The 20,254-nt window shown below is 41.3% G+C and overlaps 1 protein-coding gene across 10 annotated transcripts in view; it reads right to left on the bottom strand.

Annotated features, from left to right (window-relative positions):
* Erc1 (ELKS/RAB6-interacting/CAST family member 1) overlaps window positions 1-20,254 on the bottom strand; it is a 306,255-nt gene that overhangs the window by 57,644 nt on the left and 228,357 nt on the right. For 5 of the 10 annotated variants that reach the window (XR_015685325.1, XR_015685323.1, XR_015685324.1 and 2 more), the window contains 3 exon segments: window positions 11,612-11,756; window positions 1,678-1,776; window positions 202-268 (listed from right to left, as the gene is read on the bottom strand). Coding sequence is in view for 5 of the 10 variants with exons in the window: in XM_087656198.1 (XP_087512324.1) it covers window positions 1,678-1,776; window positions 11,612-11,756 (244 nt within the window). In the remaining 5 variants the exon portion in view is untranslated. 10 annotated transcript variants of the gene reach the window in all.

Genomic DNA, 20,254 nt, shown 5'->3' on the forward strand with positions numbered 1-20,254 from the left:
CAAAAAGAAAAAAAAAAGACACAAAATCCAAAGCCCACTCTGTAAAGCACAGCAATCCACACAGAGTCATGTGAACGTAAGAGGAGCGGGAAGCACACTGGAGAGTTCATGACTGGACAGAGAAGAGGTGAGGTGATCACGGGGAAAGAACACGGACACAAGCGAGCATCATTTCCGTAGTTAAGGAAAGCTGTTTCTCACCGTTCTGAACAAAATGGCTGAACTAAGAGCATCTGATTGGCTATGCCCATATACCCTCCTCCTCATCCTATGGGGAGAGATGACAAGGGAACAATGCCCCAGGGCAGCATGGGAATGAAAAAGAGTTGGTTAGTATTAAAACAAAGACATAAACATAATGTAGCAGAAAAGAAGTTCTTGGCTGTTTGTACATTAGGTTCTGCTCCCTAAACTACGAATTAGTAACGAGTTTATGGTTCCATGTTTGCTCTCCTCCCTTCCCAGAGCTTTTCTGTAGGATCTACTTGTCACTTTTCTCCATCTGTTTGCCCTTCCCACATCCTACCATCTCTACCTCATCTCCAAACCTGCTGCATGGAGAGATCTGACGTGTCTCAGGCAGAGGCTGAGTCCTAATTCAGCAGCAGGAAGCAGGCAGAGCAGCGGCTTCTAGGTGGGGCACACCAGGCAGATGGCTCTCCACTGACATAAGGCTGACTCTGTTTCCCTCTAAAGTATGAGGTATGCCTCAGCTGCCCTGGTAAAGGCCATCTTATAGGACCATTCCTTCTGACTCTCGGAACAGCCTTTTGGATACCAATTGTTACTGTCACCTATATGTTTCTATGGCTTCTTTTAAGACAATGTGCCAGTTGTCACTTGGCGGAGATGTTTAGCAGGGGAGTTTTCCTTGACTTTGCAGTCATATGGTTGTAATTACTTGGCTATTATTTTTCCCCTTAGTTTTGCATTTTTATACATTTTAAGATTGGGTATGACAGATGTTGAAACTGATTTTGGGCACAGAGATATGAAATAACCTGTCCAATCCAATGAATAGGGTGTCATCAAATTCAAGATCTTGGAAGGGCTTGCTTTTTTTCCTTTTAAAAATTTGCAACTGAGCATGATTGTCTTCAGTTTCATGAATGTCTCATTTGTATTAGCAGCAAGCTGAAAGCAACAGCGACTCTTGACAGTGTCATGCTGAAGGGCTACACCAGGAAATGAAGGGAAGAACTCAAATTTCTTCTATCACCCATTCAAAAAAATTATGTTTTGTGGTCCTGGAGCTTCAAGCCAGGCTCTTGCACATGCTAGACAAGCTGCTGGCCACCGAGGAACCCAGCTGGCAGCTGTGCCTTTAAGGGACGGTGTGCAGACTAAATCCTTTGCAATTCAACAAGAGTTAACTTCTCTGAGCTGTGTCTGCACGTGAGCAGTCTTGCTTTCCTAGAAAGGAACCCCTTCTTTAATAAGTAAAGTAGGGCTCACTCGTTTTTTCATCTCAAGGGAATGACTTAATAATAGTTCTTATGAAAAGCTGAAGCCTATGCTTTTAAGATGTTCAGAATCATGAACTTCCTATATGGAAATAATTTGAGAAAAAGCTAAGATTCTTCTAATTTATAACCTAGAATTTGCAATATGTTACCACAGCATATATGGATAGAAGTGTTCTTTCTAAAAAGATGAACCACTCAAGCACAGTCTTACCTGGTCTGGGGAGGGTTTATGGTTCGTCTGATTGGAACGGGAGGATCTGAAGTGGTCATCTTCATAGTTGTCAGCCATTAGTTTCATTCGATTTTGTGTCTAAAAAGAAATTCATAATCTAAATTGAGATAAAATCCCCATGATACATGGTAGAGCAACCTTAGAGTACCTTGATGACGTCCGTGAGCATGAAAATAGTCTCATCCACAATAAAGTCAATTAGACACAGACTTTGGGAGGATACTGTCAAGGGCTTAGGCAAAGCAACTCAAATACCAAAGCCTTAACCCCAACATCGCTGCTTCTAGAGACAAGGTCTTTAAAAAATAATTCAGATCCAGTGAAGTCAAAGGGTTTACTCCTAACTTGTGGCCCTAGCTGTGTTCTAAGAGCAAACGAGTCAAAGATCTCACAAAGAAGATAGCCCTAGGAAGAGTGCTCTCAACAGGAAAGGAGTCAGCAGAGACCTTGATCTTGATCTTCCAGACTTTTCTACTGTGAGCAAACAGATAAACTACTATTTCTACCAACTACGCTATGGTATTTGTTATCGTCGTTTGAGCTAAACTAGGCAGATAACTGTGCAGGGAAGGTAACAGTCTCAAAGCAAGCCCTTACTAAACTACATTTTCTAAAATATTGATAATTAAGACTAGCTTATACTGGGGTTGGGGATTTAGCTCAGTGGTAGAGCGCTTGCCTAGGAAGCGCAAGGCCCTGGGTTCGGTCCCCAGCTCCGAAAAAAAGAACCCCCCCCCCAAAAAAAAGACTAGCTTATACTATATATAGCATTCTGCAACTTTAATATTTTAGTTTATATTTAGGTAGAACTCATTTCCATGTAATCTAAGAAATTACTTATTTTTTAAACAGCTCATTCAGTTTTGGGGTAGATTTTATATAAATATGATTTAAGTATTTGGGAAGAAGTTACTACTTAGAAATTAAACAATAGATCATCTAGAAAAATCAAAGAGAATTAAAAAGTGTGTAACTTACTATGAAAGATATATGTATAAAATTTAACAGTAATCAATAAATAATTTAGGTTTTGAAAATATACAAATGTCCCATGAGCCTTTCGAGACTCTATCTCCGTCTGGTACAAAGGTGGCCTGGTAACTTCGGGCCTCTGGGAAATGGGTACCTGGCAATCATTTTAGAGTCACTTATCTGGGTCAGAATATGCAAAAGTAACGTACGGTTCACAAATAAAATATTGTTCAAATAAAGTTTTAAAGTCTTGCTTACATCGTATGGTTTTTAAGTGTTTACCATGAACATAATCTGAAGAATAAAGTTAAGGAAAGATCCCCTCTGATCCCTCTTCTCAGTGATAATCACTGTCATTATTGAGGTATTTTAGGTGGTTTAAACAAGACACCCTCCATAGGCTCAGGTATGTTTGAGCCTGTTGGGGGAAGTTTAGTAGGTACAGCCTTGCTGGGGTGTATATAGCACTGTCTACTTCCTATTAACTCTGCTCTTTGCTTAAGGTAAAAAAAAAGTCAGCTTCCTCCTCCTGCTGCCATTCCTGACACCGGCTGGCTGCCATGCTTCCCTGACATAATGGGCTCTTATCCCTCTGGAATGTAGGCCAAAGTAAACTTCCTCTATAAATTGCTTTTGGCCACGGTCTGCTACACAGCAATGGGCAGTAACAAATACACCAAGTAGTCCATTGTGCCTCTTCCTGGTAGTGAACTAAGAGGGAGCACTCTTCTGACTCACCCTCATTTGGTACCTATCTCTATATACATGGTACTTTAAATACCACTCTATCATGCAGGGTTATTCTTAATCTCTAGAAGAAAATACTGCTTCATTTCCCCAGCCATATGGCTTTGTCAAAATTTGACTGGTTATCTTTAACACATTTCATGGTGAAATAAAAACATTTTTATTATTAAAAAAAAAAGTTACAGAGATATCTAGTGAATGATGCCGGGGTGGGTGGGGATGGGGATGGGACATTAGGGCCAAACTGGCTTAGTTTAGATTCTACTTCCATATACTAGTCCCTACCCTTAGGCATGTTATGAGGTAAACTCTGAACCTCAGTTTCCCTATCTTTAAAATGAAGGTGAATCATGGAATGTGACTAAAAGACTGTACGGTAAGGGTAGGTTAATTAAGCTAATAGGAAAAGCATTTAGAAAGGTGTATAGCCCAAATTCAGTACCTAATAGCTTTGAGGAGTCATTAGTCTAAAATGACAAGCATTCATTTTCAGGTCTTACTCCTCATTTTTCCTGGTTGTGTAAAATGGGCTGCTTAACCTGCACTGTTGAGTACTCACGTTCTTTACGTTCTAACCTAACACATGTATATCTGTCAGTTTGTCCTTCCAGAGTATGACAGAAAAGAGAATATATATCAACAAACTGAGATACCAAATTTTTGTTTTCTCTAGAATGCCTTCTGGTGACCTTGCACATAGTCTGAATGTCTGTTTTTGCTTGAAATTCACATATTGAAACCTTACCCACAAGTGCTGAAAAGACTGAGAGGTGAGATCTTTTAAGTCTTAAGTGAGTCTTCTAAAGGTGGCTAAGGGGTTCACCCATCCATTCTGCCACATGCGCAGACATTGAGAAGGAACATCCTGCAAGGCACAGTGAACACTCCACTGATGCAGACTCTGTTGAAGCCCTACCTTAGGTTTCCATTCTTTGGTTGTTTATGAATTACAGTTGGAGATACTTAGCCTGAACACACTGAGATAATGACTAGGAAGTCTGCAAGGCAGCTCTCAGAAGAGAAGGAAGGACAAGAAGCAACAACAAAGTCACACCTAAAGAAAGACCAAAGCATCTGGATACCACCTGTGTGCTCAGGAAAGCCTGTGTCGACTGTACTGTGACTGTGGGCAAGGATTAGGCAGATTCCCAAAACACGTGCTGAGTCCCACTTGGCCATGTAAGGGACAACATGACATTGGAACAAAGCCAGTTAGGCGTGGACCTGCGTGGGCCTGTGTTGATGGTTGCTGTGGCATACGGCTTGTTTGTATAATAATGTGCGTATTTTCATGTTCCTCCTTTGAGGAATGTTCTCTCTGCTAAGGTTAATGATTCCATGATCAACAGAGATGGCACAAGACTGGGAGGCAAGGGTGTGACCAGTGTCTCAGCAAAATGGTAAATGCTGAGACCTTCAGGATAGCCCTTAAGGCTGTGGAAAAGAACTCTGAAAACATAAGTTCAAGAATATATGCTTTCTCAAGTAAATATTATGAATTATATTAAGGAGCTTCAAAGACATAAAATAACAGGCAGCTGTATTGTGAGCCACACAGAGGCAGGCAGATTCTTGAGTTCAAGATCAGTCTGGGACAGAGATAGTTTGGGTCTAAGGCATATTGGAAATGGTAATCTCTGGACAGGATCCCACCTAGCTAGCTCATTGTTTGTGCTTACAAAGGCAGTCAGATCTGTGAATTCATTTGCAATTTTAAAAAGAATGTGCTTGCTGTCTTTTTCTAAGAATCGGGGAGCTGGGGTCATAGGATGCTGATTCATGGGATAATCAAAAGGGAACCTGGGTGGATGACTGAGTTGTTATGTAAATAGAAGACTGGGCTTTTGATCTGTAAGGGATGAGCAATGCAGAGAGTTCTTTAGAATTGCGAGAGAGAGAGAGAGAGAGAGAGAGAGAGAGAGAGAGAGAGAGAGAGAGAGAGAGAGAGAGAGAGTGTTTTCTGGAAAGCTGCTTCGAGCAGAACATAGGCCATCAGCTTGTAATCCATGATTTGACTTTGAGTTGTTTTTTTCTCTGTTCCCAGACACTCCTTTCTCAGAACCTCTCTCCAAGACAAGGCAGGTTCTTGGCAAACAAGAGCTACTCTTTCCTATCTAATATCTTGGACGTGTCTAAAACTTAAAAGCAATTCAAATAAAGCATACGCTAATCCATTTCTAAGGCAGAAAAGCATTTCAAGTGCTTTTGAGGATGAGTGTGTAAGCACAAGAAGCTGACCTGAGCAGAAAGAGCAAGAATCATACACTCGACCCATGTGATAGAAGATACAGAACTTCTTCATTCCTTAAAAGTCATGATTCTGATCAAGGTCTATTAGGAATCTGATGCAAGCCTGCTCCTTGCACAGTCAACGTGGCCTCTCACAGACATAATATGCAACACAGCACCCACTTGATCCCTCAGGAGCCACTGTTGTGTGCTGTGCTTCTTGAGGTAAGATAAAAGGGCAAGGGGATAAGCACTCCACTTTCATGGAAGGGATTTTATACCAGATGTCTTCTCTCTTTAACCCTGTCACAGGATGGATGAAATCTAGTTTCAGCAGCATAAAGAATAACACTGCTTTTAAAGAAGGGAGAAAAGGGGGTTGGGGATTTAGCTCAGTGGTAGAGCGCTTGCCTAGCAAGCGCAAGGCCCTGGGTTCGGTCCCCAGCTCCAAAACAAAAGAAAAAAGAAAAAAAAAAAAGAAGGGAGAAAAGAAGGAAGGAAAAAGTAAAGGAAGAAACTAGTCAAAGTACAACTTTACTTAAAGCCATAAATGCACACCTACATACTTGTGAGAAGGAGTTCAGTGTTTATTCTGTTAGCCTTTTCTTCTAAGAGTCACGTGTTAATGGCCAAATAAGGCATTGCAGAAACTATTTCACAGAAAAATACTCAAGCGAAGAAAGGAAATAAGAGATAAAGAAATAAGCCTGGTGTTTTAAAGGAAAAGGTTGAAATCTTTTATTAGTAAACTATGAGCTATCTGTAGTATCTGTTTACCAGACTAACGGATGTATCACTCTTTCAGAGAGAGTTGAGGGGCATCAGATGAACCACTGTTAAAATAACCCTACTCCGACCAAGAGGAAAGTGACAGCCACAGTAATCACCAAATGAGACTACGCAGTTGACCTTCTACCTTCTCCTGCTGTCTCTCCTCCGAGGTGATACTTACACTGGGGTGTGTCGTCAACTTTGTTGCTACGCAGAGCCCTGTGAGCCCCTTGCTCCCTCAGGTCTCACCTTTTATCCACTAAAGAGTCATTATTCTTTAAGTTGTTCCATCTAAGATTTTCAGCTTGACTCCTGGACTCCTTATTTCCCACGAGTATTGGAAATGGAATCACAAAGTCTTTGTTGGCTCTGTTTTCACATTTCTCTCATTGGTTACACAGTTCACCTATGTAACCATTGGTATAGTGGTTATACTTGTTCTCTACGTGGCTGAGAGTCACTAACCTTCAATAGAAAACCAGATCTTAAAACTGGGTGTTGTGGCATGTGCTGTAATCCTAGTACTGTGAAAGGTGGAAGCAGGAGGATTAGCTCAGTGCGTTACGCTGCTTGCTACCAAGTCTGAAGATCCAAGTTCGGTTCCCAGTACCCATATGCTGGAAGAAGAGACTATCTGGCTCCTATACTAAGAACATTTTGTTTTTCCCTTCACATCTGTAACTCTAGTTCAAATGCTTTCTTCCAGTCTCTAAGCACTAGGCACACAGGTAGTGCACAAATATACATTCAGACAAAGCACCCATACATGTAAAATAATAAGAATAAAGTTAAGGTTCCTTTTTTTCTAAGCCAGCACTAGATTGATGTTGGTCATAGAAAATGTTAGATATCTCTAAGGGGAGGGGAGGAAGGGGAGGAGGAGGAAGAAGGAGGAGGAGGAGGAGGAGGAGGATGAGGATGAGGAAGAGGAAGAGGAAGAGGAAGAAGAAGAAGAAGAAGAAGAAGAAGAAGAAGAAGAAGAAGAAGAAGAAGAAGAAGAAGAAGAAGAAGAAGAAAAAGAAGAAGAAGAAAAAGAAGAAATAGAAGTCACAGGCTCTCCAGTAAGCTAAGGATGTAGACCTGGCCATCAGCCTGACTGTAACTTACAAAGGACACTAAATAAAAATCATAGGCTAAGCTATTCCCCAATTCTTGAAATAATTGTGTGAAGTTGATGGGATTTTTATAGAGTAGCAAATGACTCACTGATGTTGGTAACTGGGACCATGGTACATGGTAACAGAAACTGAAGATCTGGGAGTAACTTTGGAACTGGGCAGTAGGAATATCTGCTCAAGCTGGAAAGGAGAACATTGGTGAAAACCCACATTAGTGAAACACAGACTTTAAGGAGGCTGCTAAGGGATTCCACAAGGAGGGAGTGATACATGGAGATACTCGCCACCTATCCAAGAACTACAGCAACAGCATCACCTGCAGTCATGTTCGAAATATAGGAATTTACTTGAATGAACTGGATGTCCCCGCTAAGGAATCACCAATCACAACACTGATACTGTGGCTCGTTTTCTTCTCACTACTTCCAGCAAATGTGAAAGAAAATATAAGAATAAGGCCTCTCTTGGTACACAAGTGACAATGAAAATAAAATTATTTATACATGTATACATATACATGTATTAAAATAACACTGAAAGTGAAAATGTGAACAACACACCATGAAATATATTCCTTTAGTCCATACTTAAATTTTAAAAAGTTGTTCTTTGTGGTGTATAAGTGTTCTCTGATATCAGTGGAGACTGGTTCTAATCTTCAAGACTCCCTCCTCCAAAAACACCGAAGTGTGAGGACATCTAAGTCCTTTATATAAAAATTGTATAGTATATGCATATAACCTATGCATAGTCTCATATGTACTTTATGGCCATATAAATAAATGGCATTAGTTAGGAAATAATGACAAGAAAAAAATCTGTTTATACAAATACATGCTGATTTTTAAATTTTGAATGAAGTTAGCTTTCTAACTCCACAGACTCCTCTTGGAAAAGACTTTTCTTGTCATCATTTCTGAAACAACAAAGAATGCAGGTAACTCAGGACTCTACTTATGTATGAAGCTTTAATGGTTTATTCTCCATTATTTTTATTGGCAAAAGATTCTCATTCCAAATTTAATTCATAATGAAAGGCTTTAAACCTGTAACTCGTCTACAGAAAGCTCCATTTTCTTGGCTGACTAGAAAGATTTTTCATCTAATGTTATTTTTTTCATTATAGAGAAAGAAAGTAAATTAAAAAAATAGGCGACATTAAAGTTTGGTTCACATTAGGTCTTCAGTGTTTTGTTATACGATCTCACTTGTGTTAGAAGAGAACTCTATGTACTATAGAAAGCCAACAGTAAACCGATGGGTAAGGGTCTACATATTTATCATGCTGCACCTTGGTGGCCTTAAAAGTTGTTCCCTATTGAAAACCTAGCCAAAACCCATGGCTCAGGAGGTTGAAGGCCCTAGTGGGGAACCTACTATTCTTATTTTGATAAGTGGAAATGTTGTCATATTGCCTTCTAAATTTTTACATTTATAGCCTTAGAGCTGCTCTCAGTCTTGGCAAGGGAAGTCTCTTTCTGTAGTGGGTAGCAGTTAGTGCATAGACTCAACTGGTCAGAGTTGGGAGTATGTGCCCATTCAGTGCTCAGCCCTAATGTGGCATTTCTATCAATCCCATCAAGGCTCAGGGAACTTGTGGAGAGGAGGCAGAAAGAATGTAGAGTTAAAAGATGAGGCAGAGGGTCCCGAAGGGCTGCTGTAGACATGACATGGCTGTGGCACTCATGGGCTCACCGAACTGAGGTTACCTGCACACGAACAATCTGAAGACAGTTGGCATCCCAGGAGGCAGCAGTAACTGGAAGTTATGGGGAGAGTGTGTGGGGGAATCTTGTAGTAGATTATGATCAAGATACACTGTATAAATGTATGAATAAATTAGAGTCTTTAAAAAAAGTTGCCTCAATGGGTTGGGTCAAGGCCTCAGACCAAGAAGTTAAAAAAAAAAAATATACATGTCTGACAAGCCCCCAAACAATTTTAATAGAGCTCTTTTCAAAAACCTAAGAAATTAAACAAAAATACATGGCATCATATATATCAGTAGATTTATAACTGTAAATAGAACCCTCAAGATAGGAAAGAGGACAAACATTTTACACAAGCAAAATAATCTGCACCTGGCTAGGAAAGAGCTGGTACTCAGACTACATTTTCTCCGATGGAAATAAAGACAAAAGTATGCACCAAAGGCAAACTTGGAGTAAATGGGGGTGTTCCGCACCCGCATATCTCAGTTCCTAATAAAAGGGATGCAACCACCTCAGCAAGTAATTTCTTCTGAAGAACCATGAAGAACACAGGCTTACACACTAGATAGAGAGAGCTGCTGTGAGAGACAGACAAAAGGACAATGACACAGTTTGTTCCAAGGTGGGCCAACGGCCAGCCCCACAGCCTATGAAAGAAAAGTGTAAAGTCAAAATAAAAAAACACATCCTTCGAATGATCAGGGTGTTAGATAGCTCAAGTGAGGTTGTCATAGAGTGTGTATACATGTGGGGGCAGACAGCTTGCTTATACATGGAATGTGGACAGAGAACTGGCAACTGGCACTGTGGGACCTGGCATTCCAGTAGGATTCAGAAGACATTTAAAAGTATGTACAAATTTAGTTTTCAGAGAAGTGGATGTTTGCTAGGTCTACTAGAATCCAAGATGCGCCAAATCAAAGTTTCGGCATATCTCAAGGTCTACATCAGTGACTGTCAGAATAACTGGTTTTCTATAGTGAAGCAGTAAACAAGAGTGAAGGTAGCCGATAAAGTATCATATGTGTCCTAGTAATTCCCAGAGACTAAAACCTGGCCACTACAGAATGGACAGAACCACATAAAAGAATTAAAGTATTACTTGGGGGCCTATGGTGTGGCTCAGCGGGGAAAAACACTTGCTACAAAGCCTGGTAAGTCAAGTTCCATTTCTAGAAGAGACTCCTGCAAGTTGTCCTCTAGCCTCTATACACACACTGTGACACGTGTGCCCAACAAAATACATAACTAATTAATGTAAAAAAGCTGATGGTTACTGATGGGCATTTCCTCAATTGCATAGAAATACCTAGAAACAATCAAATACCCCTTTACAGAAAGAGCTTGGAAATTAGGAAATAAACTGGTATTGAAGGGTTAAACAGTTAAAATATAACACAACAGAAAACTAGGAAAATGCTCAACTGTAGAGTGGAGACACCATCCCAACCCTGTGCCAGTTACCTGGGTATAATCTCAGGGGACACCCAGATTAGGACTGTGTAAGGAAAAAGATGATGCTCAGCCTTTAACAGGGAAAAGAAACATCAGTGACAACAGGAACAGGCTCTCGTCAACTGAGCAGGATGCAAACAGTGAGCTTTAGGATCTGAGAGTCAGCTCCCAGGAATTTCTGAGGCATACACCAAGAGGCATATACACTGCAGCTTTGCACTTAAGTATTAGTCTTCTCAAGAAGATCTTGGTTCTCTGAAGAAGCTAATTCATCTTCATATTCCACAATATTTATTTATAGTTGAGGGAAATGGATATAGTGCGAATCATAAGGTCCTTTCACTATGAGTGGATGCATTATTTACAACCTTGCAGACCCACTTAATTAGGTAGCCCTAAACCATTAATTTATTCCTAAACTTAGCCTGTAGCTCTATTGCACACTCTGGAACTTGACAACTGTTTATAATAATGAAACAAGGATAAACTATTTATAGGATTTTAAAATGGTGGTACACACTTCTAATCCCAGCACTGGGTGCCAGCCTGGTTCCAAAATGAGTACTGGGCTAACCAGAGCTACATAGCAAGAAATGGAAGCAAACTGAACCCCAAAAGTTGCAAATACAGAGAAAGCAAATGTTCAACATAATAAGTAGTCAAATATGAATATGAATAAAAGATTGACCAGTGTGACTATGTTTTTAAAAAACTTTGAGACTTGTAACATCTTACTTTTTTAGATATTGCCAGACTTGTTAAGTGTCTAATTATGAAAATATTCTGTATTTAATATCTAGCATGAAACACAAGATACTAAAAACATCTTTGAGATGTCGACATGTCTGAGAGGACGGAGGACTGGGCCCTCTTCTGCCTGCCCCTGCTGTCCTTGGGCACACCTAATACCTGCTGTTTGAGCTGCTGCACCAGGCGGTCCTTTTCCCGTTTCAGTGCGGCCACTTCTTCTTGGGTCTTTTTCTTCGAGGAGGAGAGCTCCAGGAGGGCTATGTTAGCGTCCTTTTCGCTAATGGCAGCCAGAAGAGCTTCTTGTCTGAAAAGGAGGGGAACAAAACACATGAGTACTGAAACACTTTGTAGTTCTACAAAGAAAAGTCTGGAGAACAAAGGAAAACAACGGAGTTTTATATCATTTCGAAGGGTGGCAGGAAGTTTATGCCATGTGATTTAGGTCGCATTGCTCACTTGAGCAAGGGCATGAAAGAGCCAAGCACTGAGTAGGACCACAGCACAGGACAGCTTAACTCTAATGGGTCAGGGTGAGACGTGCATGAACTCTCTCCATCTCTGTCTCTCCTCTCTCTCTGCAGGAGCATGTGTGATGTGTGGCCTGATTTCCTTGGTGGGATCTGGTTTCTGAGTGTGACCGGTGTCTTCAGGGGAAGGTTCCACGGTCTGACACGGTACTCATCAGCAGGAGGAATTAAGTAGTTAAAGCATATATGTGACAAGATTGGACCAACTAAACAAAACGTCACTAACTTTGTACATTTTTTTGAATTTAGCTACAACTCTATATAGGAACTTTTTTTTTATAATTTTACTTTTTAATTAAAAAGTAAAATAAGGCCAGGAATGGTGACACGTTCTTTAATAATCCTAGCACTTGAGGGGCAGAGTCAAGCCAATCTCTGTGAATTCGAAACCAACCTAGTCTAGGTAGTGAGTCCCAAGCAAGCAAGGGCTACACAGTGAGGCTGTCTCAAAAACAGTCTGTTCTCTCTATTCATGTGGAGTCTTGGGTATGAAAACCATTTTTTCTATTAAATAATTTGCCCACCCAGGGCTAATAATCCATAAATCTCCCTTAGTTTCTATGACTTTTATGCAAATCTGAACCCCTACTTAACCCCTATTTCTTTCCTTCAGGGTGATTCTTTTAAAACTTACAAAAGCAAAAGACTATGAGGCTGGACCTCGGCCAGTGGAGAAAAGAAAACAGTTACTAGCCGTGTTAGAATAAGTACCACGGGACCTTCCTGTCCTGGTGGCTGCCGGCCTGGGGCGAGTCTTGCTGCACTCCTTTACAAGAGGAGCTGCCTTGCCAAGCTGTTCTGGCTTTGCTCTCATGTCCCTTTGTAGGGCATGGTGACTATTCTTTCTATTTGCCCTTTGTTCCCACCATGGGAAATGAACTCAGGCTGTCAGGCTCGGGTACAAATGCCTTCACCTACTGTACTAATCATGTTGCCAGCCCTGATTTGTAAACTTCAAAAAAGTGGACTTAGAAACACAACCATTCGCTCCTGGAGCAAGATCAGTAAGTGTTTGATCTCATTACTGCAAGTAAGTTTAGGGCTGTGACTTTATTGGTCATGATCTTTATATATACTTTGAAACAATAACTTAAATGTCACAGATCACCAGTGACTCTGTTATAGGCAGATACTGGGGTTTAGTGGGTACCCATTGGGATTTCTTATAATGAGGAACTGGATCAGGGACACGGGAAAGTGGTAGAAACAGCTACAGTTTTATCAAGAAAGAAAACATTTCTAAAAAGGAAAGTAGCCCAGAGCTGGTGAAAAGGGCTGAGGCTCAATGGAGAGCTGTATGAAGCATTAAAACTTTTATAGTCTTGGATCTTGGGATCATTTGCATATAATAAATTTATTTTGTGCTTGGTGCTACGTGTCAGCTTTTATGATAAGAGCTTTCAGTTTCTCTGTGCAAACTTTAATACTGCGCTAATTCTGACCTCCCCTTTTGCCCTACTCTTTACCACAGTCTGGCTCTACTCTAGTCTGTGTACACAAAGGAAAGATCAAGGAGGCACGTGGAAGGAACTTACATATAATCTGAACGAGCTGGTGAAGAAACCCATCCTTCTCTAGGTCACCTCTCGTGGAAGGGGACAGATCTGAGTTGCTACAAGAGAACTGTATAAAGAAGCTGTGGGTTCTGACCCAGGAAATGCTGAATCTGAAAAAGCGCTGTTGAAGCTTAACTTTGCTTCTGACTTTTGTTAAGATAATTGCGCTTCAACTGCAGTCATATGGAAAAGTTTAGTGAGGCCACAAACTGGAAGACTGTCATTTAAATATTCTAAGATTTTATTTTGGATGAGTAGATCTACTAAACTCTGAACAAGCCATATACCAAATGTGGGCCACAGATCAGTTTACAATACGAAAATAAAAGCTTAACTTTTACTGTTGGAAGAGAAGATCCTCATGGATGCTAGTATCACTTTCTACTGTTTCAGCACTGTAGAATGGCAGGTGGCTTACACATCCAGGTTCTAGTTAGCACCAAAGCAATAAAGACTGTCTAAATACATCGACTGATCACTTGAAACACATTTAAGCAGTGAGATGCCCTTATAGTTGAAGGAATTCAAGCTGGTCTCACTGGGCACTGGACACTTCCTATGGACTGTCATCAGGGTCCTTTGAGGACACAAGACATTGGAATGAGGAGCACGCACTCTCAGTGAGGGTGCTGCATATCTGTGCCCTGTCAGAATCAGTTGGTATTGGCCAAAGAGAAAATGAGGAATTATTATAACCAGTATAATTATATGGCATCAGTATCTTTATTAGATACAAAGATGATAGGGATTTGAGTTTTGTACCAGGAGAAATGCTCGGGGGCAAGCATGCCAACCTGAGTTTGATGGTGGAAGGAGAGAATTGACTATGTAGAAGGAGAGAAATGTCTAGTCTCTGGCCTCTATATTATGTGTGTGTGCATGCACACATACTCATGAGGAGGTAATAAAAGGAGAGAAGCACAGTGTGAAAGGGGGAAACTATTCTACACTGTTGAAGTATTTTGATTGACTTCCAACTCTTACATAAATGGTATGCTTGGACAGTGAGGGATAGAGCCAGTATTGTTCTCTTGGTTATATTATAATCCTAATAAATTTGTAATGGATACTATTAATGCCCAAAGAAAACATGAATAAGCCTCTGGAGCTTCACTTGCTTTTCACTGGGATCCACTCCAGATGCTGCTCAGGTCTCTCCCCATCCTGACAGCTGATTCTGTGAACAGACTCGAGGCTACCACATCCCAAGCTATGGAGTTACCCAACTCCCAAACACCTAATATAACAGATGCACAGTATCTAAAGAGGTACCTTTTCCTCAGGTTCCCCACACCCTCAAGGTGACACACTCTTTCCTCAGAATGCAAGAAGCAATCCCCTCCTGCGGCCATCAGGGAATCAGAGCCTGCCTGACTTGGAAGTATCTACTATAGATCCATCAACCCCCGGCACAGAATCCCCCCTTTTCTGGAACCTGTTAGATGGCAACCCCGCTTCTTTGTCCTGTGGGCCTCAGCTTTCCTCAGGACACCCTTGTCATGCCTGTCTTTCCTTGACGTTAATAACTCTTCTAATAAACCCAGTTCTTATTTAAATGGACATTCTGCCTCGGTGTTCCCTTGAGCCCAAGCTTGAGACTTTGCACTCTCATCACCAGTTTCAGATGTCGTACAGTGAAGTGCAACAAACCTCTGTTGCTTTGCTGTAGAGAGCTCTCTGCTGTATGGACCCCCAAGGTTTCAGGTGCTGAGCAATGGTTAAAACTACCCAGAACTACTAAGCCTTTACTTGGGTCCCTTGCAAGATCTGATGGGGCAAAGGCCCACGCTCAAGCCTAGCATGGATAGTCACACTTAGAATCCATCTATGCCTCACGTCTATCCCTTTACTTGTCCTGGCTCCTAACGTTTCACTGTTGCTGAATAAAAACTTGCAAACTTGCTTTTTGCTAGTCCTGGGTGTGGAGCAAACTGGATCTTTTTGGGTGAACCATCTTGAAAAGACTGTGGAATCACTCCTCTTCTTGGCTCGTGGAGACTAACTCAGGGCCTTGAGTTCCACTACTGAGTAACATTCTTCGGAAATGTTTAAGACAAGGCAAGGATGTGTAGGCAACAGCAACAGCTTTAAACTTGGTGCCATTACCCCTGCTGCTCTCCTGGTGTATCCGACAGGAAGGACTACACTGTGAGCTGGTACTAGGTGCTTGTTAGACCACACTACAAAAAAGCTGAAACTTTTGTTTTCAGAGGCAACAAAATTCAGAATGAAATAAAAAGTTAAGTTGTGAAAGAAACTGGGTTTAGTTGCTGCCTATTGAAAACAGTCTTCTTTGTAAAAAGATATTTATTGATAAAACATTTTTATCTGATAGAAACAAAGACACAGAAAAGAAGATAAAAGTCAGAAGCGATCCTCTCTAGGAAGAGACTTAGAATTTGAGGAGCTGGACACAAACAGAAGTTGACCACAAAAGAGTGCTCCTGACTAGAGGCTGCCACCAAGATGGAGTCCTGTTAGCACAAGCAGCCTTGCTGTTTCCCTAGAGACCTCCAAGAGAGCAAGTAGGAACACACAAGAGAGAACCCCCAGGGGATCAGGACAAAATGTTGTGGACTTCCTGCCAAGTCACTCTCCCAGTTCTGAGTCTATTCCTCAGTTAACAAACAAACACCCCCACCATCAACTGTGGACACAAACATTTCAGTGGTTAGCAACCCCTATTTCCTGAGTAAGTTGCAGCAAAAAGGCAAGTCATTAAAGTGGCTAGTCACTCTGTCCCTAGTGCTGTAAACTACACCAGCTGAACTTGCTCTTTGACCTGCAAAGTCTAATGGAATCAAGATGTTCACTACTGTGGCATTTGAGCTCCAGGAAATAGTAAGACCTCGCCTCTGTTCCTTTCCCCCTTCTGGGCAAATTTCAGAAACTAGAGACAAATATCAAAGGCAGGGAGCTGACCATCCTCTGATGATTCTGAATCTTTAACACAGTGGCCTTCCAGCACCAATAAGTAAGAAACTGCAACCGAGACTGAAACAGGGACTTGGCGTGAGTGCTCTGCACATGAGCGTGCACAGAAGCGCACTGAAGTACACAGAGCATGAATTAAGGATCATGGCCAACAGTGTTTACCACTCCTTCCTCGTCCAAGTATGAATTTCCAGTTGGACAGCTGCAGAATTACATACAACATGCTCCATAATTCTGAAAGCTTTGGGGGAAGGATCAGATGAAAGGAGGCCAGTGGCTTTAGCATGCGAACACCATAGGGGAAGAGGCATAGTTTAATTGACAACAACCCATATTGAATAGAAAATCCATATTCTCTTATTAAGGGATTACGTACACTTTGATTCTGTGGCCTTGTTATTTAAAGCTATTCAGAGACTGTAGGCACTTGCTGGGATATCTGTTTTGTTCTATCTCATGCCCTGAAGATGTCCACTCAATTATAATTTCCTCCTTTCTTTGCAGAGGTCTCTGAGTATGGAAGATACATTAACCTGATTAACCTTTGTGAAAGGCACAATGGGGCTGCTGTAGGTAAATCCGATCTTTCAAAAACTGAACCATGTGTTCTGTTCTTTTACTTGGATAGTAGGAAATATCCTGGATGCAAGGTATCTGCACCAAGTCAGCATTTCCCTCACCATCCTGTTTCCCCATCATGCTAATGGAGGCACCCACTCCTGGGTCCCCAGGACAACAGTACTTGTACAGTCCAATTGCATTTGCACATATGGCCAACACTGAGCACTGCTCCTTTTCTCTAATTCTTTACTGAATGCATGGCTTTATATGGGGACTGTCATTCCTGAACCACTACCACCCATTTATTTGGGGTTCCCTTTACTCTTATAAGTTCCAACTCCAACTTTCCCATCATTATGCACTATCCTGCTCACGAGGATCACAGGACATGAACATGGACCAGGGACAGTGAAGAAGAAAATGTGGACTCTGAATCCCTGACAACTTCAGGGAATTATACCAGTCTGCATTCTCACCTGAAAAAGACGTAAATATATATCTAATACACTCTACTGTTTTGTCAAAACAGTGAGCATATATATCTTGCCTTTAATAAAATATTTTACAGCAGCTTAGTTTTGCAAATCTACAAAACACTGTGGAGAGTCCCTATGTAGCAGAATGCACAGTATAACTGAAGTCCAGGGAATAGGAGGAGGCACACATACAGCTCAGTGAGTAAAAGGCCCCACAGGCATGATGATGACTCAGTTCGACCCCTGGAAGTGCCATGAAGACGCTAGGTGCGCACTGGTAATCCGAGTACCCCTACAGGAGATGGTGTGTGTGCGCGTATGTATGGGAAACATGTGGTCCCCTCTGCTTTTTATGTATCTACCTTTAACAACAGCGTGGGACCTGTGAGATGGCTTAGTGGGTAAGGGTGCCTGTTGCCAAGTCTGAGGCTTGATTTTGATCTCTAGGACTCATGGTGAAAAACCAGAACCAGCTCCCCCAAATTATCCTCTCACCTCCAAATGTGTACCCCCCCTAATAACTCTAAGAAAGATTAAGCCAACAAACAGAAAACAAAGCACTTGGAAAGGTAGTTTTTACTGGTGATTTTAGTCAAATCTGATCAGGCACCCACTGAGCTCTGTCTTCCTCTGCACTGGAGCACTGGGCAAGGAGGCTTGGGAAGTCTATGCCTCGAGAGATAAAGCTGAGTGAGTGCATGACAGTCCACTGCAATTTTCTTTCATTTTAGTGTTCTGTTCTAACAATACTTATTCTGTGCTTCATTGATAACTTAACATCTATAAGAAATCATATAGTCCTCCATGTGCATTCATGGTCTCCTCAAATTAAGTGCACTTGAGGTTACACACACACACACACACACACACACACACACACACACACACACACACATGGGCCGCTCCATTTATCTTGTCCTCTTTCTGAAGAAAGTTTGTTTCCAAAGGAAACTAAAGTTTCCTTGTGTCATTTCTCAGAACCCAAGCTTCAGAACACCTCCATTTCCTTCCATGCCTGTTTAAGAATCACTGAATGCTTTCAGCCATTAATCCCTGTACTCTGTCACTGTCCCACTGTTTACTTAACCTTTCCCAATCTTGGATGGACGGCACACTCACACCAGCTGCCCACCATCCACTGAGGACATGCACTTGCCATTTCTCTAGCTTGCACTGTCTTTCAGGTTGGATGGCTGTGGTATTTGCTGGAAGAATAGCAGCAGTGTTACAGTCTCAGCTTTCCACGCGTCCTTCTCAGCAGACACCTGACACAGCCAACAACTAATCTTTGGCCTTGTACACTGTCCTGCTAGCAACTGATGGAGATGAAGGATGAAGAAGAGCCACGGTGATAGCTTGGAGCAGCCTAGAGGTCTCCTCTCCTCTCTGACACACTCCAGTCAGTGTCCAGTGTCCATAGCAGAACTTGTAAGGACCCTAGCTCTGCTGAACTAGTTTGGGAGGGTGCAGCTCGATAATCATGCCCTGCTCCCTCTCATATATTCTAAGATGCTTGTCAAATCCCACGCATAATTTAGAAAAAGCAAACATATTTTTTTGCATTTTATTAAGTATAGAGGAATTCAGGATAATTTTAAAAATTCTTTTTTATTAATGTTAAAGGCAGAAAAGACAATGTATAGTTGAGTCTGGCCTCAAATTCATGATTCTCTTGTCTGCCTTTTCAGCATATCCTACTGGCACTGGCCACAGTAGGTGAATTCTTTTTTAATTATGTTAAAAATATTAAAACTATGCCTGCAAATATAGTAAAGCCTCCTCATTTCTTAATTTGTAAAATTAATTATTTTTATTACCTAAACATGATTCTAGGTAAGAAAATTAGATTGCTTTTCATGGCCTGGGATTTTTATTACAATGAGAACTAAGACATTAGATTGAGCATACTTAATTAAATATTTAAAACTACATTTTAAGGGCCAGTGAAATGGCTCAGTGTGTAAATGTACTTGGTGTTAAGCTTGATACACAGAGTTGTTCCTCAGGACACGATGGAAGGAACCAAACCACAACTTGACGCACTCTCCCACCTTAGAATACTGCTTTTTTTTTTTTTTTTTAAGTTGTGGTTTGGTGTTTTGTTTTGTTAGTGTTTTGTTTTTGGTGTGTAGGGGGGTGAGGGGTCTTGTTGCCATGGTGCTTATGTAGAGGTCATAGGACAATTTGTGAAAGTCTGTTCTTTCCTTCCATCGTGCAGGAACCGCTCCTGCAGAGGACCTGGCTTTGGTCCCCAGCACCAATGCTGGGTGGCTTACAACCAACCGACTGCCTGTAACTCCTGCTCCAGGGACCTGATGACTCTGACCTCTTTGCATATTTGAACACATATTTGTAACCCACATATATGCACATACATAATTAAAGACAATAAAAGCAAACAATTAAAATCCCTTATGCATGGAAGAAAGGGTATCTCAAATTCCTAACAGTCCTATTCTATAAACATATGATGCACCAAAGAGATATTTGTATTGTGAAAGAAGCAGAGAGAAAACAACACAAAGACTAAGTAAAAGCAAGTATTATGCTTTAAAAAAAGAGGTACTCTCTAATCAGGAATATTACTTTTTAAATTTCTGCGATGGTGTCTCAGCCTGCTGCCTGTAGAGGACTACTGAACTGTTCTCCCTGCTTTGCTGCCCTAAGTAACCTGGGATGAGAGATACCTCCCTGCACTAGATTACAAGGCACTTGTTGAGGAGTTAAGACTGTGACAACAGAAAATTA

This window comes from Rattus norvegicus, chromosome 4 (assembly GCF_021556685.1).
Source record: "Rattus norvegicus strain SHRSP/BbbUtx chromosome 4, alternate assembly SHRSP_T2T, whole genome shotgun sequence".
NCBI classification, from domain to species: domain Eukaryota; kingdom Metazoa; phylum Chordata; class Mammalia; order Rodentia; family Muridae; genus Rattus; species Rattus norvegicus.